The sequence below is a fragment of the Amaranthus tricolor genome, chromosome 5 (assembly GCF_026212465.1).
Source record: "Amaranthus tricolor cultivar Red isolate AtriRed21 chromosome 5, ASM2621246v1, whole genome shotgun sequence".
Lineage (NCBI taxonomy): Eukaryota > Viridiplantae > Streptophyta > Magnoliopsida > Caryophyllales > Amaranthaceae > Amaranthus > Amaranthus tricolor.
The window spans coordinates 31,184,239-31,209,945 of NC_080051.1; the positions used below are offsets into that span (position 1 = coordinate 31,184,239).

The following is a 25,707-nucleotide window of genomic DNA, read 5'->3' on the forward strand; positions in this document are numbered from 1 at the left end:
ATATTATTTTAATATTTAGTTTAAAAAATTGTTGGATAAGGTATATCATAATGTTTGTCATACTCTAATTATTTTTTCTTAACAAAACAGAACCAATGTTATATTGGCTGGACTAATTTATCAATATAGGAGAAATCATTTTAATAGATACATTTGTCCGTCAACTGTCAGATACTATATTATGAATATGAACGATAATTAATGCCTTTTACTCTTCAAAATTGATCATATTTAGTCTTAAAAAATGGAGTAACACGACATATTTAAAAAAATGGACATGTTTTTTTTCATTTCGAAGAAAATAAGTTATAATTAAGTTTAAAAAATTAAATGACGACATATTATTTGTCCTTTTTAGAAAAATACAGAGGTTACAATTAGTAAGATCTCGGTTCATGAACAGTAATAATAAGCCAAAAGCTCATAAATAGGAGAATTGTGGCTTGTGGGCATTGTGGTGAGTCAAAAACAGTCAACTAGAAGTATATAAATATGACAGACTGGAATGTGGATATTGAATAAAGCCGCCATTATCAAGGGAAGTATATGCATATATATAACCTATAACATACATGCATATACATTATACAAGTGGACAAGATGAGCTTATACGACAGCAAAATGCACCTCCACATTTTTTTGAAGACCCATCATTTGGGTTTATCTGGTGCCGGTCATAATTGAACTCCACACAAAGTTACTTAAATATATAAAAATACATTTACTTAATCTATTATGATTGTAGTATCAAACTCTTATGTATATATGTATATTGAATCAATTTATATATTATATTATTTTTATATTATATATTATGTAATTTAATATAATATTATTTTATATTAAATAATTTAGATTATAGCATAGGCTGATCTAATTTTAATTTCTTCATTTATAATCATTGTAAAGATCATTGATCAAGTGATTTTACGTAGCAATGCTTGAACCTTAGATATAGCTAGTTTTAATATTAAACAAGTTTATGTCCACTTAGACCAAAATATGTAAAGTAATAATAATGAGTTTAATTATCATAATCGATCTCTATCACTTTAAGTAATTTATACTGTATAATTTAAAAAGCTCTTATATATTTGAGTCATACAAATTTAAAAAGATATAAAATTATATGATACAAACCAAAAGACAACCATTTTTATAATATCATTGTCACTTCTTGACAAAATTTTGGAGAATTTTAAAAATTAATGAATAAAAATATTGCATGAATCAACTTCACACTAACATATTAACACAACAAGCATAGTAATGTAATTATTTATTGTTCTCTCTTTTCTGAAGACATAAACACTAATGGATGGCTGATTATGCGATTACTTCTATTAAAATATTATAAGTTGTATTGTTTTAGAACCACTACTTTACTCTAAATGTATATAAGTATATTGAACTTAAATGTTATTTAAGTATTATACAATTCTAATCATTATAGAAGTATTATTTATATATGCTAAAACGATTTGTCCGTCTGTTTTATATTAATTTTTTATTATATGTTAGATTGATGGAAACTAGAAGATATGAATTTAAAATATTTTCTAATTTGGTGTCCAAAATAGATAAAAGTTTATTTTCTCTAATTCCATTTTATTAGTTACATTTAATTTTACACCAGTTTTCAAAGTTTAATTTGAATTTTATATCTATAAATATGTTTTATAAAAAATTATAAAAAATACATATATTTTAATTATATTCATTGATATCTATTGAATAAAATTTCACATGAAAATATTTTAACTTTTAGACTATGAAAAGCATGTTTAATAACTAAAAAAATGATTCCGTGTATTATATATATATATATATATATATATATATATATATATATATATATATATATATATATATATATATATATATATATATATATATATATACATATATATATATATACATATATATATATATATATATACATATATATATATATATACATATATATATATATATATATATATATATATATATACATATATATATATATATACATATATATATATATATATATATACATATATATATATACATATATATATATATATATATATATATATATATATATATATATATATATATATATATATATATATATACATATATATATATATATATATACATATATATATATATATATACATATATATATATATATATATATATATATATATATATATATATATATATATATATATATATATATATATATATATATATATATATATATATATTGTAAATTTGGAAGATAAATTAATACAAGGGGAAAAAACATCACACTGTATCGAGGCCGTAACCCCTCCCGTCGGCATAAAAAACCTAACAGGGAAAAAGCCACAGAAAGGGGGGGACACAGGCCACCCTGAAACAGCATAGGGGTGTGCAATGCATAATCTGGATGTACACCATGATCGCCCTAACTACAAGCGATTTAAGTATTAAACAACTAGATCACCTTACACACCATGTCTACAAAACAAATTCCTATAAACAAATGCCTATATTATCTGTTACTCCATGAGGTGGTACAACCGTTAGTCCCAGTATTTCCTTTGCCCATATTCCTTTCCTGATTTTCAGAGTGTAATCGAACTTGTGCAGATTTGTGAGTCTTCTTTCGAATTTGATTTTGTTCCTTTCATACCATAGGGACCATATAACGCAGCACACACACACATATTATCATTTTTTACTCATTATAATTAAATTATGAATATCACTTTTGATTTTGAAATATCTTTATTGAATCTTAGTGTCCATAATGTTAAATTAATCAACATTTCCTTCCTAAAGTAGGGTATGTGATCTTCCTTGTCCCTCTCACACTAAAACCCCATCATTTATACTCCTATTTGTAATTTACACTAAGTGGAGGGCCATAAACCCCATTTTCCTCCACCCTTCCCTTATATTTATGGGTATAAATAGAGCCCCAAACCATCTTCACTTCATGCACAAAATTTGCAAAAACAAATATATATTCATAATTCCTCACCAAACTCCTTTACAAAAACACTTGCTAGTTTAACATGGCAAATCTTACCCAAATTGAGACCAATAAATCAATAGTTCAAGATTTGTACAAAGCACTTGCAAAAGGAGATGGAGAAAATGTGTCAAAACATTTAGCAAATGACTTGGAGTGGTGGTTCCATGGGCCACCACATTGTCAACACATGAGAAGGGTGTTGACGGGCGAGTCAGCCCAACCGGAGTTCCGGTTTGAGCCTCGGTCGATCACGACCATTGACGAGGATCGGGTCATTGCCGAGGGATGGGAAGGGTCTCATGCATATTGGGTTCATGTTTGGACCTTAAAAGATGGGCTTATCACACAATTTAGGGAGTACTTTAATACATGGCTCACCGTTAAGGACCTTAGGCCCAATAATAATGGGTGGGAAATTGGGCCGGTAAACCAGAAGGGAACTCTTTGGCAAAGTCAAATGTCTGGGCGCAATGGTAATCAGTCCATGCCAGGCCTTGTACTTGCTATCTAAAATTACTCTTTGAGTTTGTTTTTGTGCTAATTTAGCACAATTTGGCATGTAAATGTAATTTATTTACTATATGGTTTAATAAAATATTGAGAAAATAAATGCAACTACTAAGCTTTTTTCTTCTAATGTAATACTTCCCCTCCTTAAGTTGGGGTTAATGAGGAAAAAAAGTCACAAAATTAGAATAAATATATTATAACTAGATCTGTATAACGGACTAAAGGCATCCCTTTGGGGACCTTTAATAGCCCACCATAGAGGCCAAGTTGCAAGATTACCAACTATAAAGACCATAAACAACATTTTAAGGATGTCTTTTTGAGTTGAAATTTTTTTTTTTCTAAACTTACCATGAATAATTCTTATTTTAATTGCAATTTAAATCACTTTCATTATTTCAATGTTATTATGTGGGGGTTAAGGACGTGAGGTTTGGAGGTCAAATATACACAAACTTACATTATGTGGGGGTTAACGTACTAAATGTTATTTTCAATTAAACTATAATGACAAACATCATCAAAATCTTCACATAAATAAAAATTACGCGTGATTTAAGTCAATAAAACTTTATTTATCGATGAACATTTTAATATAACCAAATATGAAACCAAAGTGCTAATTTTTTTTTATACACTTCCAAGTTTTTTAAAAATGAAAAATGAGAAAGTTGTGAGAAAATCAAGTAGCTTAATTGGCTTTTTAGAGAATGCAACAAAGTTGTAGCAACAACAGGACAGGCTTGATCCATGAGACCATGACTCTGTTTCTGTAGATGAGACAAGGAGATGGTATATCTTTATGTTTCCCATACAGTTTTGTCAATAAGCTTGGAGAAAGTGCAATATGGTTCAGTACATCACCCTTTTAAATGAAGCCATTATTTTGATTTACTATTTAATCCACAAAAGACACAAACTTACAAGAGCATATTATATACAAGTGTTTGTCATTGGTGTATTAGAAAATTAAGGGGAAAATAGAAAATAAATAAAGATTTCTAATTAGATAACACAATGGAAGAGAAGGGATTTAGAGAGGATGGATTTGGATGGACTAGATAAAAGATCTTTAAAAGAGATTTAAATTGTGTGGATGAAAATAAGAAAAATATTAAATAATTTTCATAAAAAATTGTAACAATCAAAAAGAACAGATTAAAAAGAAAAGTATGACAATTGCTTCATGAAAATAGCCTTTAAGATGAAGATTATAGTGGCAATCTCAAGCACAAGTTGAATTTTTAAGCTAGTTGAAAAGGTCAGTTTTGACTATTTAGAGGAAAAGGGACAAAAAATAATTATAAGTTTTTTATTAACACAAGTGCAATGGTGGTAGATTAATAGCCAGTTACAACAGAGAAGTAATAGTCTAGTAGTTCTGAAGCTTTACACTTTGCAGAAAAGTACAAGAAAATATGCTACAAATTTGCAGGAAAATGCATTTTTACTAATGAGATAATGCACATGTATATGTATGCTCAAGGAACTAACTTAAACAAAATCATACGTTAATCTAAAACACTAGTTTAGGGTAGGCCATACACTTATATCTGCATGTGTGCTGAACCAACTTGACTGTCATTTTTCTGTATTATATGTAACATAAACACATTTTAAAATTAATAGGATTTTCAATCAGATAACCCGGTTCACAAATACTTTCTATCAGAGGCTGATTTTTGACACTTCAAAAACATAAAAGTATTATATACTCGATCATGCATCTATCAAACAGCAGGCGCAACTCGTTAGGCATTCTGACAATGTGGAAAAAAGACATGAATTAAGAGCTAGGACTAGGAGTATTTCACTCAAATAACTAGGATTACACCATTCATTCAAGCACTGCATATTAAGTGAATCAACAAACAGATAGAAGTATAACTAGCCACTAGCCAGATACTTGCTTCAAAGAGTAATTCCTTGCTATGCATTTCAAAAATAGTGTTAACATAAATAAGGCTCCATTTTACTTCATATTTTCATGATTTTGAACTTCCATTCTCATTGTTGCGGGGTTAGGTGGTATCATAGTTTCATCCATTAATACCGAAGATTTAATCTTAGATGAATTGGAATCTAACCAAAACGAGGTGCTCATATTAGACATCGATTGAGCAGTAGTACTACCTTCACGAGGTAATGGGGTAAGAGGAGTGTGGCGGTTATAATCATTCTTCTTGTAGGTACTATATTCCATGATCTCGTAAAAATCTGCTGTTCGAACTTCCTGTGCCAAAGAACACCAACAGCAACACAGCCATTGAGCACAATCTGCAACATTTGGTTTTCCAAAACACGAGTTATTCGGAGGAAGATTGAATCTTTTTCTCATTTGAATCCTCCAAAAACCTCCATACAGCAAACCGAACAGACAAAGTGCAATACCAGTAACACCCAAAATGCCTTGTACTGCGACATTATCGATGTTTACAGCAGCTAAGTTGAGGATCCAAAACGGGGCCATACAAAAGAGAAGAAACGTTGCTATGTGAACATACATATTCCCGAAACCAAGCCTTTCCATATTCCAACCGAAGACACAAAAACAGCAAAATAATGACAGATATGCCACACTAAAATCTTCCCATAAACTAAACAGCCCTCCTTTCCACTCGGGTTTGTTCTCGATAGTCCCTCGCCCATCTTGCGTTGCAAATGCGTATCGTTTCTCCAATGATTGCCTCTTTAACGGGTTTGGTGACTCCTCATCGACACCACATTCATAATCCTTACCGAGAGGACTAAGAACACAGTATAATCCTGCAACAGCGGGTGCTGCAATGGCAACAAATAAGCAAATAGCTACTCCAATAAGTGGCCGGTTAGATCTTCTATAACCCAAATTAAGGCCACATAAAGCATATTGTGCAAAGCAATTTATATGAAGCAAAATAATCACAACCATCATATGTGTTCGTTCGTTAGGTTTAGCTTTTCCGTTCTTGCAATATATTCTCCTTAGCACAGAAACGTCTTCAGATTTCCACCTACACAAAAGTACCAACTGGTAGATACGTTTCGGATGTTGGTAAAGACACATTAGGGTAAAAAGGGCATTGATAATCTGGTTATTAACCTCAAACCATTGATCCCTTTGTGATTTCTTGGGAAGAACATGGTTCAACATTCCTGTCATCACAAGAAACAGAATTGCACCCGATACAGCAACACAAATTACCCACAAAAGAAGGGCCATATTCAACGGTTTCCGAATCCAATCTTTGCACATTTGCATCACAGAAGGCCAGTCGATTTTCCTAAACATTACATTCTTGACACGTTCTCGAAAACTTTCAGTGGCAGCAACAGGTGCACCATCAGAAACCTCATTCTTGTCCCCGGAAAATCTATGAAACCCATCTGAAGAAGTTCTTTTTCCTTTGGGGCTGAGTTTTAGCATCTTTAATCTGCTAGAAAGACTAAGGGGGTTCTCATTTGAAGATTTTTCATCACTCAATAGTCCCTTTCTGGAGGTTGAAACTTGTAAAGACACATGATTCTTTACTTCAGTCCCATTTAAGATCTCACAATCAACAGGATATCCCAAATTAGACCCACCAATTCCTTTTCTATTTTCACTTGACACCATTATCCAAACCTAGACAACCACAAGCTAATATACAGTAAATTTTTTTAGTTTTAATCCCACCTCTCTAAATCAACCACAATAAGGAAACATGGGTTTTAGAAATAGCTGGTTACCCACAATAATTCCTTGAATCACCTACAACAACCCACAAAAAAATTGCACCAAATTTCAGAAAATCCATATAATCAAATAAACAAGCAAGTAACTTTCAGTATATAATGGGACAATCTTTTCATTATATGACAATTGACAACAAATCCAAGTTTCTCAGCCTAAATACAGTAATGACTAATGAACATACTTAAGTTCAAGAAATAGTTCACTATACCAGCAATATTTATTTCCTCAACAAGTCACATAAGATACAACACCTTATTTCAGAAAACCCATACAATTAAATCAAACAAGTAACTTTCAGTGTTTGATGGGATAATCTTTTCATAATATGACAACAAATCCCAAGTTTCTCGGCCTAAATTTGGTAATGACTAATGAACATACATGGGTTCAAGAAATAGTTCTTTACCAGCAATATTTGCTAGAATCACCTAGAACAAGCCACAAAAGAATAACACCCAATTTCAGAAACCCATATAATAATTAAATAAAACAAGCAAGTAACTTTTAGTATTAAATGTGACAATTTTTACATAATATGACAACCCTTACCAAGTTTCTCAACGTAAATTTAGTAATGAACATACATATTATGCAAGAATTTATCTGTAGTCACTTACCAAAAAAGTGTTCTTTGCAGCTCTTGAAAGCAGAAATCTCATCCAATGAAAAAACCCAAAAAACAAATTTAGTATTAGAAACAACAAAATGGGTAAAAATTTAAGGAAAAAAAACAATAAAGCTCAAGTTTTTGGTAAAAAAGGATTTAATACAGATAATTGTGAAAGCAAAAAGGGTGAAATGGAAAACACATGCTTACAATAAAAATTCAACATAGAAATTTCAATAGCTTAGAGCCCAGAAAGTCAAATTTCGCCAACTTAATATACTACGCAGACCAAATATAACAAGTTTGAAGATAAAATTTCTGGAAACTCAAATTCAAAACAACCTTGTGGTATGAAAGGTATGGGTATGATGTAAGAAGAAGAAAGAAGCATGGTATAAATGGCTTGTTGCAAATGGAAAGAAGGGTTTTTGACATAAATTTCAATAAAGTAGAAATTACTTTTTTTGAGAAAAGAGTTGAATAAAATAGCCCGCGTAAACTTAGAAATATCACTCTAATTGAGGAATTATTCAACGAAGTTCCAATTATATAATTTAAATAACATAACGAAATAGATAATGGTTAGTCTTTTCATGGCTTAATCCATCAATCTATACTAATGGAGTAATGGTCAATGGACTGTACAAAGGAGTAAGGAGGAAGGTTGGGATGACAAACTTTTCAATTAGTCGGTAACAGCTTGGTTATTGGACGACTACTGCAAATAAATATTGGACTATTTTCAATTTAAATTACAACTCATATTTGATGTATTTCAATGTTTGCTCTAAGCCTCTAACTCTCTAAGTCGTACTCTCAAATCTATAGCGGAATTGAATTAGATTGTGTTGGACAAGAAATATTTTATTTTAAATTATAGATTTTAATTATAAAAATATTATTTGAGAATAATAAGGTTTGAAAAGTCATTTTTAAATCTTCATATTTAAATATTTTTATAATAGTAAATTTGAGTCAAATCCAAATTCGATATTTTTTAATTTGCCAAACACTAAAACTAAGTCAAATTTATATTTTCAAATGAAATCATCATTCCTAAACTTAGTATTATAATATTTTTTTAATAATTAAATAAATTTGCATAATTCGTGGACTGATGTTAATTTACAAATATATATAGAGAAACAACTCGTCTTGTATAAGACATCTCACCATGAGACGGACCCATATAATTACTCTATTTCTATAATCATTTTAACGTTATTAATGATCACTTAAAGACAAAAAATGTATATTGTGGGCCAACCCAATAAAGAAGGTTTCACCGTAAAACCGTCTCATTTAAAAATTGGTGATAGAGAAAAAAATGAAGATTGAGTAAGTAATGTTAATTAATTGATACGATAATTATTCATAAGTATCTAGCTCACAATGTAGAACTATAGTCTCTTGAGATACCATCTTTTAGAGAGACATTTCTCAAGTCTAACCCATTAAACATTAATGCCTACTTAGTGTATTCTTGATGCCTACTTATATTATTTTTAATGCTTAATTATTGTATCATTAATGCTTAATTTCAATATCTTAATTGCCAATTTACATAATGTCTACTTATAATTATTTAAAAATATATAATGAGCCGATCCAATTAGAAATGATCTATAAAAAAGACAGTTTAACACAAGAATTTGTGTAGTAAGGTATACTCCCAATCTAAAATGACTTGTTACTCTTTAGAAAACTTGAAAAAAAAAAGATTATTTAACAACTTTATTCCAAAAATAAGCATCGTGAAAACTTTATTCCCAAAATAAGCGTCTGTACATCCAAACCTAGGCTTGGTGTAATGTCGTTGTTACTAACAACGAAATAAAAAAATATATATATTAGTAAAGTCTCAAGTCGCTGTTAGTAACAGCGACTTTAAAGTTGACTGGTTAACTCCTTAATCTCGTAGGTTGGAATGGGGAAGTAACTGAAATGACGAAGAAGAAACTTAAAACGCATTAAGTCGCTGTTACTAACAGCGACTTGAGACTTTCTTGAGGCTTTACTAATTTATTTTATTTTAATTTATTTTATTTTTTAATTTGCTGTTAGTAATAGCGACATTACACTAAACCTAAGTTTGAATGTACGGACGCTTATTTTGGGAATAAAGTTTTCACGAAGTTTGTTTTTAGAATAAAGTTGTTGAATAATCTTATTTTTTCAAACTTTCATACTCTTTACATAAGTCAGGCCCAAATGATTGATTTTCTCAAGTTTGATTTTTGGACTGGTTTTGGGGTCGTTTTCACTTTTGAGGCCCAATGAGTATATGTATTTTTGGGGCTTAAGGTCCAAATTAAATTGCCAACAAGTAGTAACATTTTCTTAGCACTAGGTCTTGTGAGAGACCGTCTTACTATGAGATTAATATTTTAATGGGTCCAATTATAATTTTTACAATATACGATAAGTTATTGATTAATTTAAAGTCATATTTGATACTATAAGGTTAAAATTGATACTTATAAAATCAAAATTGATATCTTTTATAACTGATCATTTAATTGATGACTTTATATATTATTAATCATTTTAATGTTTGAATTAATAACTTTAAGGTCTAAATTGATCACTTTAACGTCAAAAATAAAAGCTTTACAATAATTGATCCATTTGAGATTATAAACTTGTAAGTAAAATTTTTTTACTTTAATATCAGAATTAATCACTTATAGGTCAAAATTGAATTTTTTTATTTATTTTAGTTGATCCATTTAAGATCTACTTTAAGTTGAAGTTGATCACTTTAATATCATAATTAATACCTTTAAAGTTAAAATTTATCTTTTTATTTTTGAATTTAAATCAGATCATTAATACTCGTCTCATAATAAAGCGGTCTCTTGTGAATTTTTGCATTTAACATACACAAAGCTACAAACTCGTATGATCACTGTGCTAGAGATCATGGGAAAACCCAAGTGGGGCTACTTGCGGAGCTAGAATAAAAGTAAATAAAAGCATATATTACTCATAGATGTATGAAAATATAATACTCCACAAAAATATATGTAAAAAATTATTAGAATTTTTTAAAAAGATTATAAAGCTTTATAAACTCAGTGTCATCACGTGCGGGTATTAGAGGGCGTTTGTTGGATTCTCGCCTACGTAGTATCCTATTATATTTTTAACTTAGTCTTCACACTGGTTTATAAAATATGATTAAAAATTGATTAATCATGTCAAAATTAAGAAATGTTCAATGGTCAAAGTAGTAGAAATTAAATATGACATTTGTGGTTCAAGTAGAAAGGTTTTAGATTTCAGAACTAAACGACGATATCTACTTTAATTTAGTATGACATTAAAAACACACAAAATATTAAATTGATAATGAATTGATCATATAAATATTGAGCTTAACTTATTTAAGTTGAACTAAAATCTTTAACCGTAATCAAAGTAGATTTAATAAAACATATCTTAATCAAATGTTTAAATCTATCCTATAACAAACAATTTACCATAATATGTATTTGAATATTACAAATATATGTAATGTTATTTTACCTAAAATTTGATTTTTCGTATGTATTGAAAGGCATGGGAGGTCCCACAAATTAACTTTGAAAGGAATATATTCATTTTAGAGAATAAATTCGAAAGCAAATTAAAGATGCTTGAAATATAAGCAAACAGTAGATACTTATGCCAACACTACTTTCTCACAAAGCTTGTGGTTGTCTTAACATAATTAACTAAAAGTTAAACTGTGGCTTTATTTTTCTCGCATGTGTATGTATGCATTTATCATTAATATAATATAATAAAGTATTTATCATAAATATTATTAGTTAAACATTTATAAATCCCATATGCTTGTCATTCATATGGTTAATACTTAAAAGCCTAAACGACGTATGATATGACCATATTTGTGTGGACTACTTTTTCTTACCATTCAATAAATTAATGAAAATTTGGTCCATTTATTAAAGATCTCAAATTTAACATTACTACTTGGGATAATAAAGTCACGTAATTCAAGTGTATAAAACTTTTACCATTTTAAATTTTGAATTATTTATATCATGTTTTTTTTATTCTGATTGATATAGATGTGAGTAATCATCATATATAAAAGATTTGGTTTAAATAAATTATATTTTCTCGTATTTAGAGTTTTTTTATAATTTTTTATTCATTATATTTTGACCATTTTTTAGATCGTCTAGGTTTGAGCTTTTACCAAGTATGCAGATTTCCCTACCACTACTCGGCAAGCAGCACCGACCTTCATTCTAGCTCCTCTAGTCTTTTGAATTTATACAGAACTGTGAAGATGTATTTTGTGCTAATAATCTACATGAATCGAAAAAAAAATGAGATATAATCTTATGACTAAAACTTCAATATCATATCAAAATACCATCTCAATCAACACTCTAAGATATCAGGTTAATATAATAAGTTATATAAGTAATTGAGTAAGGGTAGTGAACTAGGGGAGGAGTGAGTGTTAAACGAAGAAAAATGTAATTTTTTTTCTTACGCTAATTTATTATTAAAATCTATGCCATAATAAAACAATCTCAATTAATTTCTACCACCTTCCCCACCCCCCAAATAAAAAATTCCATATATATATATATATATATATATATATATATATATATAGCTAGCTTGCTTTGAGTACTATCTTGACCCTTTATTCTAGAATATATAATATTTGCACCTTCTTTGTGGCAAAAAGACAAATAGAGAAAGCCTTAATTTGCATGGGAGAGACAGTCTTGTATTCCACAAAAGAGAATAACAAAATTTAAGTCCCCCCCAAACACACACACAAAAGAGAAAGATATATAGATAATTGAAGGAACTAAAAAGAAAGGTAGCAACAAGTACACAGGACCAGAACCAGCTCCTTTAGGGGTAATTCCATATATATATATATATGACTACAATAATTATGCAATCTTAAGAGTCTTTAATTATTTTATTATGAAATTCAATCTAATTTTTCTACTTATTTTTATAAAGTAATGAAAATGAAAAATTAAATAATTAATAATATTATATAATTGCAGTTACGACCTCTAAAAAATTTATATATATCGTAATTAAATTAAGAATTTCTTTTTGTAATCGACAATAATATCAAATTAAAAATTAATTGATAAGTTTGTATATTATCAAATTTATTAGTGACAAACTTGTCAAAATGGTCAGGCGGGGCATCTTCGGCTACCTAGCTCGGTCATTTTCAGGTCAAACAAGTCAATTTTTTTTTAAAAAAAATTCCTATTGTTAAATATTCCCTGAAAAAATTTTTTTTTTTTATTTATACAGAATATATTTTTGGGAAATTATCAATGGTATCCCTGAATTTTTACACTTTATCAATAGTATCTCTAAGTTTTTTTTATTATTAATGGTACCTTTATATTATTTAGCATTTTACAACCGTAACCTTTTTAAACTTTTAATGTCCAAAATCGTTCAAAACAGTTAATTTTCTTTTATGTTTTGAATTGAAAAATAAAAAAAAGAAAAAAAGTTAACGGTTTTGGACGATATTTAACAGAAAATGTTTTAAAATGTTACGGTTGTAAAACGCTCAATAATAGGGTACCATTGATAATAAAAAAAAATGAGAGATACCAGATAAAGTGCCAAAACTCAGGGGTACTAGTAATAATTTTCCTATATTTTTTAATAATTTAGAACCAATACATAGATTTTAAATCTTCAACAAAGAAATATTAAAACAAAAAAAAAACAACTAAAAATTAAATGCAGTGAGTCTCAACAAAAAAATAATGGTGTGAAACTAAAATTATTGATAATATTAGAAAAAAAACATGTCAAAAGGCAGATCAAGTTGAGTTCAGCTAATTTTGAATGATGTTTTAAAATTTACAAATTATAAGTTTAGTACCCACTAATATCCAATTTAAAATTTAAAATTAAGTCAATTTCTAACTAGTCGAATCAAAGAATCACAGGTCTAGACATCGACTAAAGAATTAACAAGTTTTGTATGAGACCATCTTATTATGAGAGAAGGTCATATAATTAGTCAATTTTGTTAAGGAAAAATCATCCATAATAATTCAATTTTTTCATGATTTTTCTAAAATAACCCCATATATTGATTAACTATGAATAATCTAAACTTTAAGGGGTATTTACCGAAAGTAAACTTGGTAACCCAATGATGTGCTATAGTAGGTAATTCACCAAAAAAAAAAGTAAATTAAAAATTAATGTTAAATTAGAGAAAAATTTTGAAAAATTACATAAAAAATTTTGAATAATGAAAACAAGTTGGAATTTTTTTTCAACGTTTTAAATATTTTTTTTGATATTTTATTTTAATTTATCTTTTTTTAGAAAAATAAACTTTACTATAGCAAGTTATCAGGTTACTGGATTTACTCTAGGAAAATACATCAAAGTTGAAATTATTTATGATTGATCAATAGATGGGATTATTATTGTAGGAAAATTATGAAAAAATTGAATTATTCTAGAAAATTTTTCTTTTTTTAATTGATCACATAAAGATTATTGTGAGTATTTGATCTTAAGTGTATATATTAAACTTGGCTAATAAAAATGATCTCACTATAAAATCGTCTTATTCAAGAATATATGTAGAATTAATTAGCCCTTTAGTAATTAGCGTCATCGTGAGCCTTCAAAAACGGCATCCTATTCTGTTCCTAATTTGCATATCGCATTTGTTCGTATTCTTGACACAAAGAAAGAATCAAGTGAGAGAAAGTAGTGAGAGAAAGGCAGAAAAGAAAGAAAGAATGTTCCATCACCCAAAGAAGCTGCCTTCTTCTATGAATCCAAATGAAAGAACAAATACTTCCATGTGTGTTCAAAATGACTCTGGTTTAGTCCTCACTACTGATCCTAAACCTCGTCTTCGATGGACCGTCGAGCTTCATGAACGTTTTGTTGATGCTGTTACTCAGCTTGGGGGACCTGATAGTACGTACTTTATTCCTATATCTTTCTGAATTTGCTATATTACACAAGTTAAGTCAGAGCTTTAATTTTTAATCATAGTGTAACAAATTCAAACGGACAGAGCGAGACATTAATTAATTAATCAATGAAAATGTTTTTATCAATTAGTGTTTTGTTATATATGATGTTAGTCTAATAGGGTTTTAATTTGTTTTTGTTTTGATTTGGTGGTATGATGAAACACATGTAGAGGCTACTCCTAAGACTATTATGAGAGTTATGGGTGTTAAAGGTCTCACTTTGTACCATCTCAAGAGTCATCTTCAGGTTTGAATTAATTTTTTTTTATGCAATTTAATTTTACAAGTATTAATTTTGAAGATTGTAATCTCATAGTATTTGCCCTAAATCATTATTGAATGTTATCTCAAAAAAAAAAAAATCATTATTGAATGTAATAAATTATTTTAAACCAATCAAAACTTTTGTTATGCAACTATTTATTAATTTTAATTGCGCATTTAACATTTATATGGAGCCAAATAATATTTTTAATTTTTGATTTTGAATTATAATAATAGAGTATATGTATTGGATGAGTAAATCATATATTTATGTTTTTTGAAATGAAATTAATCATGTAGTTTTTTATTTATGAAGTTGTAAATAATGTTTGATTTTATAGGCAAATTACAAATTAATAATAAACCTTTTGTTATTACAGCAAGACTGCAGGTTTGCATCATCCAACAATACTTTAAACCCTATCAATAATAGCCTAAATTGGAATCAATTAATGACATTAGATAATGGGATATTATCAAAAGAGTATATTATTACAATTATAAAAGGTTTGGGCCTTTATACTTCATAATGGTGCAATTGTTGTATTGGTGATTGATGGGGATTAAATAAAGAAAAATTATGCTAGGAAAGTTAATTCATAATGGAACTTAATTAAATTGAAAGTTATTTTTTTACATATTCTAATATAATTTTCCAATTAATTTCTGATTTTTATTTTCGAAAACAGAAATTCAGGCTAGGAAAGCAGCCTCACAAGGAGTTCAACGATCACTCGGTTAAAGACCATGGTATGCGAGGTGACTAATCATCAATACCTAGGGTTTTTTTTTTCATTTGAGTCAATTATTCCCTTTTTTTACATATTATTTCAACTTAATTACCATGATAAATACAATAAATCATAAAATTACAATTAAATATCTTATTAATTTTTTTTTTGTGTGTTTTCTTCTCTATACAATTTAATTCGTGGCTACAGCGTCTGCCTTGGAGCTTCAAAGATCAAGTGCATCATCCTCCGGATTAATGCGGCCTAATATAAATGAGTACGTTATTTAAGATAATTCATATTATTAAGATTAAAATTTTAACATTATATTTTACGTATCTAAATATATAAGTTGTTAGTTTATTTTTTGCATAGGAAGGCCAAACTTTTAAAAGGCAACTTCTTATTGAAGTAAACTTGAATTGTTTAAGAGCCACTCCCTCCTCCCCTAAGATCAAGAGTATCTTTTTATTTAGCATCTTCTTTTGCGCTTTTATCTTTCTCTTTTTTTTTTTTTTTTTATTGATAGATTTTTGATTTTCTAATATGTATCAATTAGTGTTCTTTTAATTAAAATTTTTTCTGTATTTTTGCAAATTATGGCAGCAGTAATGTACACATTAGTGATGCAATCAGGATGCAAATGGAGGTCCAGAGGAGACTTCAAGAACAGCTAGAGGTAAGATCACTTTGCTCTTAAGGGTCAATACAAAATAATCTCTTTATCATTTATTGTAGGTGAATTTGTTAATAATAACCCGATCTTTAATTATTATATCCATTAAAAATAAATTCACCTTATTTATGTATATATAAATACACCTATTAGGTGTATTTGTAAAAAAAAAAAAAAAAAACTCATCTATTGTTTATAGCATCTTTAAAGCGTATTTGTAATCAAGCAATTAGGAATAAATAATAGTTGAGTTTATTTTCATCGATAATATCGAATATATGAGTTTATTAAAAAATAAACAATAAATAAGTTTATTTCAGCAACAGATTGAGCAAAAGTTAATTTATTTTTGACAATTTTCCCTTTATTATAAAAATAAGGTTGTGTACATAAACCTTCATAAACTTTGCTTAGGTTAGAGCTTTAGTGCCTACCCGCCATTTAATGGCATTGGATAACAAAATCTTAGTAATTAATGATAATATAAATAACGTGCATTTCTTATCTATATGGAATTGTAGATGATGTTTTCCATTTTTTCTCAATCAAAAATGACTTTTTTTGAAGTTGCATATACATCCATTTACATGATTGTAGGTCCAAAGACACCTCCAACTAAGAATTGAAGCACAAGGAAAATACATGCAAAACATACTAGAGAAAGCATGTCAAACCTTAGCAGGAGAAACTAACATGGCAGCTACATCAGCAAGTTACAATAGCAAAGGCATCCCCAATAATACTAATACTAATAATAACCTTCTAAGCAACAACAACCCATCAACAATGGCGGCAGCTGATCATCATTTAGGTCCATCACTTAAAGAATTTGGCCCCATGAATTTCCCTTCATTTCAAGACCTTAACATCTATGGCGGAGATCAACCATTAGATCTTCACCAAGGTATGGACCGTTCTTCATCGTTTGAGAATTACATGCAAGTACCAAATGATAATAACCTTTGCTTAGGGAAGAAGAAACCCGACCCGTTTAACAATAATACTAATAATGGAAAAAGCCCTTTTATTTGGGCTGATGATCATGATCTTCGTCTTCAAGATCATCATCATCATGATCACCAAGATCCATTTAAGGTTGATATTCAAATCGGCCCACCCGATCATCAAATCGATTCAATTTCGGAGATTTATGAATCAAAGCCATTGTTAGGAAGTGATATTTCAGTTGGAGGAACAGAGAAGAAATTTGAATCAACGAATAAGTTAGATGGGTTATCACCTACAAGACAAGGTACTACTATGGGAAGAAACTCTCCTTTTGGTTGAAGTTTCATAATTTTGGTAGGTTTAATTTTAATCTAAGGTTATTTTCTTAATTGTAATAGTGATCCATATATTTTTGGTTTCTAATTTTAGTTATTTTAGTAGGGCTTTTAATTAATGACTTCAATGATGAAAAACATTAATTATACGTGAGAGAAATGAGGAGATACATGTTTACATATATATAGTGTATAATACATGAATTTTACTGGTCGGTCTAATCAAGCGAACTTTGAGAGAATTATGAATTTAATTGTTTGGTAATCACGAATAAATGAAAATAATGAGAATGATTCGTAGGATAAATTTTCAAACGACTTATTTAATCTATGTCACAAGGCATAGGTTAAGAAAATATTAATTATCTTTATCTATCAACTTTATTTAAGGATTCTCTTATTTATTTTTTTTTTGCTTCCTTTAGTTAATGTATATAAAAATTCATTATTCCCAAGAGCATATTTAAGAGAATAAAGTAAACTCATAAAGATTTAATGTTCTTAACCTATGCCATTGTCGCATAGGTTAGAAAAACCTATTTTTCATAATATGTGTCATGTTATTCCTATGGTAAATTGGTAACCAATGTTTGATCGCAAAAAAAAAATTTCTTCACAAATTTCTGTTAAAGCCTGATACCACATACGTTTTACAATGATAATTCATTTAAATGAATTTTGTGAAGAAAATAAATTTGTTAAAAAAGAATATATAAGCATAACCATTAAACTTGTCAATAAATATTCTTACCAAAAGTACACTAACTTTTCATTATCATTTCCACTTTTTAGTACCAATTACCAAAAAAACCGTTAGTGGTTAAAGACTTTTTTTTTTTTACCCTTATGATATGAATCGATTCTCACTATATATGAAATTTACTTTAGAATAAAAAAAATCGTGTATATTTTTGTATAATCTATGCTTTCATTGATTAAAAAATCCTGATCTATGAGGAGGCACATGTTTACATTTATTTAAAACTAGGTACTTGATATTAATTGGAATAATAAGGGATGTTACTGTTATTGCATGCTCTCAAATTGTATTCAACTTAATTTTGATCTATAAAAGAATGTTCATATATATATATGATCAATTATATTATATTGCTAATTTTTATCTTTTTAATTTAAAAAATCTTTTTCCTAGAGGGTTTTTGTTCAAAATAGATATTGCCCAAAAAGGAATGTAAATGGGTTACTCAAATAAATATTTGGGCGTAGATCATGTAAAGCTTTACTAGGATTCTTGACTTTGATGGTCCATTTTTAGAACTTTGGATTTTAGACTATGTTTCCCAATGCAGTAGTCTTTTCTGACCCCTTACTTTTTCTATTTGTTAGTTTCTATGTCATGAATACTAAAAGTATATTTGGTTAGTTGATTGCTTCCAATCATTGCTTAAATTGAATCATTAGTAGACCATTATTAATAGTGTCCTTAAAAATTTACTGCTAAATGTTAAAGCATGAAAGGTAGGTTTGCTAGGAGTCAAGGGAACACTTTTAAGAGACCAAGACTATAAACATTTTAGACTTAGAGTTGTTGTATAGATAATTATTAGCAGTCTAAGTAATTACTGTTAGCTATAAGTAGTTGTAGTATTATATATTTGTAATTGTTAGATATTTAACTGCTAATGACTATCTTTATAATTAAAGTAAGTTGAATGATACCTATAGTTTTTTCAACAAACTATATTGTCAACTAATAACCACTATTAATTTAACGGTTTGTCTATCCTATGCCTTGTGGCAAGGCATAGGATAAGGATTATTTGTTATACTTTACCTTATTGAACCAACTCAATTCAAGATGATTCTATTAATATTCTTTTGAAAATAGTAATTTCTTATAAATACTAATTAATATAGGTAATAAAAAAAATATTTAAATGAGATCATTAATACCTCAAAACCTATCGCCATAAGATAAAAAAAACAAAAATTCACTAATGCTTCTTACTTTTAGTTAAAGCATCAAAATAGAGGAGTAATACATCTTCCTTTTAAATTTACTACTAAATTAACATTTTTTCTTAGAAAGAGAAATATTAATAAAGTAGTTGTTCACTTTAAGGGCAAGACTTGAGTGAAACTAGTAGTGACAATGATCCCCTTGATTTAAGTGACAGTATAATTCAGTTATGATGAGTATTACTGACTACTAAGAGGATCCCTTTGGGCTAAAGCAAAGGGTCAAAGATGAATGTTACCATGGCTAAAAAGAAGCCTGACCCTATACCTTCTTTTGTTTCATAAATAACATCACTTGAGAGATCTTTATTTTATCATCCTCCTTTTCCATTGGACTTAATATTAGGTTATCTCAATAAAAATAATCTGATCATGTCATTTAATTTGAGAATTTATATATCTGATGAGAAACTATATCTAAAATTAAGGCTTAATATCTCTTGGACTATCAATCTATTTAAAGTAAGTTTAATCCAACTCATTTAATTTTATTCAGTTCTGTTCGATTCACATTTAATATCCTATATTTGATTATTTCCATTGGTATGGTTCACTTGAGATTTAACAAACATTTATAATTATCTTATATCACTAAAAGCATTACACATAGAATGATAGAAATAATCAAATTTTTGAATATTGCCTAGGCTATAGGTAATAATTATGAGACCCAAATTTCCTTCGGATTGGGTCTTATCAACCAACTGAATATTAAATTGAGCAACAAGGAACTAAAATAACTAAAGAGACTAGATTTATATAAGCAGGATCCATTAATTACATAGCTGATTCCAATTCGACTAGGCTTGAAATATGTTTTCAGGTTCGGTTCACTATGCCTTCCTTGGCCTTCAGATCTTCTTTAACTCTCAGCAGCAGGATGATTTTCCATGAATCCTACACATTTAAGGGGATCGGACATGTAGTCAGCGGCAAACTCAAAATATTAGTTTAAGGTGGACGACCCAACAATCATTTCAGTACGTATGTTGAACAAACTCGACAATCGTTATTCCACTGTGTTTATATGCTACACAGTTTAATACTTCCTCCGTTCCAATTTACTTGCAATATTTGTTTTTTCACGCAGTCCAATGCACTAATTCAGTTCTTAATATCTCTAATTAGGTATAATAAAAAATTATAATATTTGATATTAATAAGCAAACAAGATCTCACTTGATTATGTTTTAACTTATAAATTAAAAATTAATTACAAATTAAGAGTGATGAATGAATAGTGCCATTTTTTGTAATGTCGCAACTAAAATAGAACGGAGAAAGTATTTAACAACATTTGGCGACGGGTAGAGGCTGTCGCCATCCTGTTCGCTTCGAATGCAAAAACAAAAGGATTTTGACTCAATCAGGCACAAGTGCCCTCCTTTCGGATATTTGAATTCCCATAAAAAAATGAAAGGCGACAGCACGGAGACAGAAGACGTCTGTTGCCAAAATTGGGGAAAGGACGGAGACGAGATGGGGACAGGAATCCTGTCGCCAAGCTTGGTGACATTTGGTCTTTAAATGAGTTCGTTTTTGTAGTGTAACCCACCCATGACCTTGGAAGGTCAGGGCCTAGATAATACTGATGATAGAGATGCAACTAGAGATAAGTATTTACCAGAGGGCTTAAGCTATCATAGTCTTTTAGGACTTCAGTAAACTTTTCAACATCATTTTCACCATAGGCTGCCACCAAATCCTGAAAATTCAATAAGAAAACCAGTGTCTATGAGTATATAGTGTTCATAATAGATAAAGCAAAGAACTTTACTTTGGTTTCGTATCGTTATTTACAACAGTAAAATGACTCGTTAAATCATGTGTATTTTGTTTATGTGAAATTGTAGTAGATGATGTTCGTTATCGTCTTATCGAAGTTTAATGTGAAACAATCTCTTTGTCTTCATGAGTACATAAGGACCCTCCAAATTCCGACTAAATGGGCAGTCACTTAATTAAATCAAGGGAAGTAAGTTAACTACTTACAGTTAAAAGCTCATTCTCATGTGTTCTTGAGAATGTGGGATCCATATTCTGCATATATAGATAAAAAAAATACTTAAAATTTAGGGTTAAAACCTATTATTAATAACTGATACCACAACTGTTAATACAGAGAACACAAAACAAACCTGATATTGTTGTAATGCTTTAGTCACCGCAACAAGATCTCCTCTACAAAGATGGCATATACCGGCATTCAGTAGGTGTTTCCTAACTCCATACCTTAGCAGATTACTGTTGACAGCTTCCCCTGCTATTTCTTCGAATATCTCGATTGCCTTTGTGTACCTGAAATGGAATGCAATTTAGCCAATTGAACGGCAGAACACTCGTTCTACATATGTATAAAACCAAATTGCCTATTATTTTTCTGTGTAATTCAATATCAATAGAGTTTTTATTAAATGATCCATTTCATGGCCTAGGCAGACTTGTGCCTGAATTCCCTCTAGGCCCTATTAATCTTGATCGTTTCACCTATAAACTTACAAGAAACCCAAGATAACTTGGGTCTGTTGGAAATACTTCACATGCGAGAAAGACCTACATCACTAAAATAGTGGGTTGTGATTATTTGAAAATTTTTCACGGCCTAACAGAGTCGAGGTCTATGGAGGCTCAAGCCTGAACTCCGCCTCTTGATGTTAACAACTAACATGTTTTGTTTATTTTCTTCATATCAGTAGAAAGTGAACAAGTTGTCTAATGTAAAGCATATAACTTACTGTTTTAATTGAGCAGAAAACTGAGCAACTTTCTGCTTGCATTGATTTGCAGATGTTATAGACGATTCATGTAGGAAAAACTTAGCTGCCTTCTCAAAATATTTAATAGACTCTTCGAAATCTCGAAGCTGCTCATATATCTCACCAACTTCCTACATGAAGAACAGATTAGATGACACTGATGTTAGAGTTACATGATGAATGACACTCAACTCAATTTCTACTGTTATTGTTTCTCATTAATAAAATCCATGTCAAGTAACCAACTCAACCAAAACCTTAAGTTGATGGTTGAGGCCCAAGAATATGTTATTGTAACAAGCCCCCTCGCATGAAAACCCTTTGGGCTAGAATGAAGTGTGGATGCAGCACAACCTTCCGTATTCCACTTTAAATGTAGGATAGTTGGAATTCGAACCCCTGATCTCTTGTCACGCTGGCTTTTGATACCATGTCAAGAAGCCAACTCAACCAAAAGCTTAAACAGATGGTTAAGGACCTAGAATATGTTGTATACACTAACTATCGAATATATAGCAAAGTACATAGGCTTGACCAAAGGGTCTAGAAGAATCGGACTCTATTTACCTTGCAATATCTTCCGGCCATGCTCAATCTCCCTACAGTAGAGAACAGATTCACTGCTTGTTCTAGACATGATATGGATTCTGTTCATAACCCCAAAAATCAATTAATGTCACAATAAAAACGGAGTAATAGACTGTTATATTTCTTTGGTTTCAAATAGTAACAGACTGTTATAAATTGGCGCACTAGCCATGTGCACTTTTTACTTATGTGTAATCCTAGACGATAGTCACTTAACGACAGTGAGTTATTATATAGATTACACTGAACTCAATCAATACTTACGGATGGGGGATATCTTCTTATAACAGTTTGCAGCATCTACAAAAGCAGCAGCAGCTTCATGAATGCTGCCAGTCTGAAAAATGTTTGATATATACATTATAATCCACATTATGATATATATGAGTAATTCTTGTATGAGACAGTCTCAAGGTGAGATAGGGATATACAATGAGCTTGTTTTAATGAATTGAAATAGAAAATGGGCTGTTTGTATCGGACAGTCTCATGTTACATAGTAAAACAAAACCAAAAGGAGATGTTGGGGATAAAATATGATACCTTCAAGTGACATTCTGCCAATTCTATATAATTAGACCCAGCTTGATCCCCTGATCATGGTCAAGAGAAAAACAAATTATTCAACAATTTACGTTTTGTGTATGTAAAGTTGCAGATATATTTACGTTAACAATGCCGAGACCTTAATAAGGTTGTATTATAAGACAAATATTGCATAATGTTGTCGATAGATCAATTCCACCAAAACTTTAAATTGCTCGTTAAGACCCTAATATACTTCATGTTATATATGCTATCACATGTAGTTGAGCTCTTATCCCACTTAAAGAAAAGTTATTTGACATTAAGGTAATGACACACCACCTTCATTCTTTCAATCTTGCACCATTTGACTATTCACATCCCCCAATGCTCAACTTTAATCGTTTTCAATTGTTAATATCTCTATTTATGTTTATAAAAAAAATTATGGAAACTACAAATTAATATATTTTAGATCGAGACAATTTCAAACAATATTTCATATAACTAGTGCATAATGGTCAAATGGAGCAAGATTTATGTTAATATCTCTATTTATGTTATATATTTCAACTTAAAGATTAAAGATAATGCAAGAGTTAAATTTTGCTAATAAATAGTGCATAATGGTCAAATGGAGCAAGATTTAAAGAATGCAAAAATATTTTTTAGGTTTAATAAAAAAAACTTCTAGGACTAGTTTGATACCACATCATTAGCTAACGATCATATAAATTATTTAAGGATAATAGTTTATTAACTTAGTCTAAGATTAGTGTATGGTTTTATTTATATTGACATGAATCATGACTATGAGTTACTCAATTTTGTAACATAAGAAGATATAATAAAAAAAAAAAAAAAAGATGACCTTTTCAACATATTGCTTTCTCATCAGTATTTGTAGAGTGTATAATAATAATATAATAAATTCATTCAATGTCTTTTTTCATATAAAAATATACCTAAATATATTTATAACAAGTCTTGGGTTTATTGGGATAAATCCAACAGTAAACTAAAAGTTACTCCATATCCTAGTTTTCAACATGTTTCCAGAAATAAAGCAATTATGGGTTCAATCAGAAAGAACCCAATTCAGTAAACTCAAATTTCCACAAAAGAAAAGGTCTAAAATTTGCAATTAAAATTTTCTTTCTATTTAATAGTAAGCTAAAAAAGAAAATTAATTCTTTTCTCACCCATCCGACTAACACATGAATTTTCAGCATTTTTAAATGGCACAATCAATCAAATCTTCATCAAAAGATTAGCTTAAAGATAGGAATTAATTGAAAAAGGATTGAATTTGTTTGTAAAATATAGCAATCTAAAATTAAGTACCAGTTTTCTGATGGAATTCAGCAGCAGCATATTCGGAAACAGAGCCGGATAGTTTCCACCCACCAATTAAATTATCTGCCTGCTTGTTCTTGCATTTTTCATTTTGGGTCATGTAATCCACCATTTTTGTAAAATAAAAAATATATATATTTTTTTTTGTGGGAATTAGTGACAGAAATTAACAGAGAGTAATGTGCAGTTCGAATTTAGATGGACGTTGAAGTGTTGAAGAAAAAGGGAAGAAAGGATGAATTATTTATACCTGAGACTTGAGTGAAGATGAGGTGGGCCTACATGGGTAAACTCTGGAGGTGGGCTGGAACTAGTGTTGATTTTCTTGGATACGCCCCGCATCTTTGCCGTTTTGACTTTGTATTATAGTATAAGTTCTTCTGTTTTATTATATTTGTTATATTTAATTTTTTATGTAATTTAATTTGTTATTTTAACTATTTATATATTAATTATACTTAACTAAAAATCATATAAAATTAATATCATGAAAATATGCAATTTTGTTTGATTATATTTTTTATTACATATTAGCCGCAATATATAAAATAAATTTGATCGATAAATAACATCAATAATCGTAATTTAACAATTATTTTAAAATGAAGGAAGTATATCATTCGAAAATTTGTGTCATGTTGTCGTATGCCCCGGCTCGTGTTAGAGTGAGCCATCAAAGTTATGCCCTAT

At 29.3% G+C, this 25,707-nt stretch overlaps 4 protein-coding genes across 8 annotated transcripts; 2 read left to right on the top strand and 2 right to left on the bottom strand.

Moving 5' to 3' along the window:
- Nucleotides 1–2,950: 2,950 nt before the first annotated feature.
- On the top strand, nucleotides 2,951–3,875 carry LOC130814167 (senescence associated gene 20). The gene has a single exon (XM_057680223.1). It carries the CDS (start codon nucleotides 3,048–3,050, stop codon nucleotides 3,516–3,518), a length of 471 nt encoding a protein of 156 aa, XP_057536206.1. The 5' UTR covers nucleotides 2,951–3,047; the 3' UTR covers nucleotides 3,519–3,875.
- Nucleotides 3,876–4,622: 747 nt separating this feature from the next.
- On the bottom strand, nucleotides 4,623–8,661 carry LOC130814168 (uncharacterized). 2 transcript variants are annotated; one of them, XM_057680225.1, is made up of 3 exons: nucleotides 8,050–8,661; nucleotides 7,850–7,886; nucleotides 4,623–7,247 (listed from the first exon to the last, which is right to left on the bottom strand). In XM_057680225.1, exon 3 carries the CDS (start codon nucleotides 7,110–7,112, stop codon nucleotides 5,490–5,492), a length of 1,623 nt encoding a protein of 540 aa, XP_057536208.1. In that variant the 5' UTR covers nucleotides 7,113–7,247; nucleotides 7,850–7,886; nucleotides 8,050–8,661; the 3' UTR covers nucleotides 4,623–5,489. The 2 variants fall into 2 exon arrangements, with proteins under 2 accessions (XP_057536208.1, XP_057536207.1); XM_057680224.1 differs by having other exon boundaries at nucleotides 7,850–8,661.
- Nucleotides 8,662–14,519: 5,858 nt separating this feature from the next.
- Nucleotides 14,520–18,022, top strand: LOC130814169 (myb family transcription factor IPN2). 4 transcript variants are annotated; one of them, XM_057680227.1, is made up of 6 exons: nucleotides 14,520–14,799; nucleotides 15,029–15,105; nucleotides 15,812–15,881; nucleotides 16,064–16,130; nucleotides 16,463–16,532; nucleotides 17,127–18,022. In XM_057680227.1, exons 1-6 carry the CDS (start codon nucleotides 14,616–14,618, stop codon nucleotides 17,814–17,816), a joined length of 1,158 nt encoding a protein of 385 aa, XP_057536210.1. In that variant the 5' UTR covers nucleotides 14,520–14,615; the 3' UTR covers nucleotides 17,817–18,022. The 4 variants fall into 4 exon arrangements, with proteins under 4 accessions (XP_057536210.1, XP_057536211.1, XP_057536212.1 ...); XM_057680228.1 differs by having other exon boundaries at nucleotides 15,812–15,872; nucleotides 16,460–16,532; XM_057680229.1 differs by having other exon boundaries at nucleotides 15,812–15,872.
- A 2,219-nt stretch (nucleotides 18,023–20,241) lies between these two features.
- On the bottom strand, nucleotides 20,242–25,248 carry LOC130814170 (alpha-soluble NSF attachment protein 2-like). Its single transcript, XM_057680231.1, has 9 exons — nucleotides 25,006–25,248; nucleotides 23,680–23,729; nucleotides 23,401–23,473; nucleotides 23,116–23,195; nucleotides 22,528–22,679; nucleotides 21,931–22,090; nucleotides 21,785–21,832; nucleotides 21,417–21,497; nucleotides 20,242–20,689 (listed from the first exon to the last, which is right to left on the bottom strand). The coding sequence occupies exons 1-9, from the start codon at nucleotides 25,127–25,129 to the stop codon at nucleotides 20,612–20,614; spliced, it is 846 nt and encodes a 281-aa protein (XP_057536214.1). The 5' UTR covers nucleotides 25,130–25,248; the 3' UTR covers nucleotides 20,242–20,611.
- Between the last annotated feature and the right edge of the window lie 459 nt (nucleotides 25,249–25,707).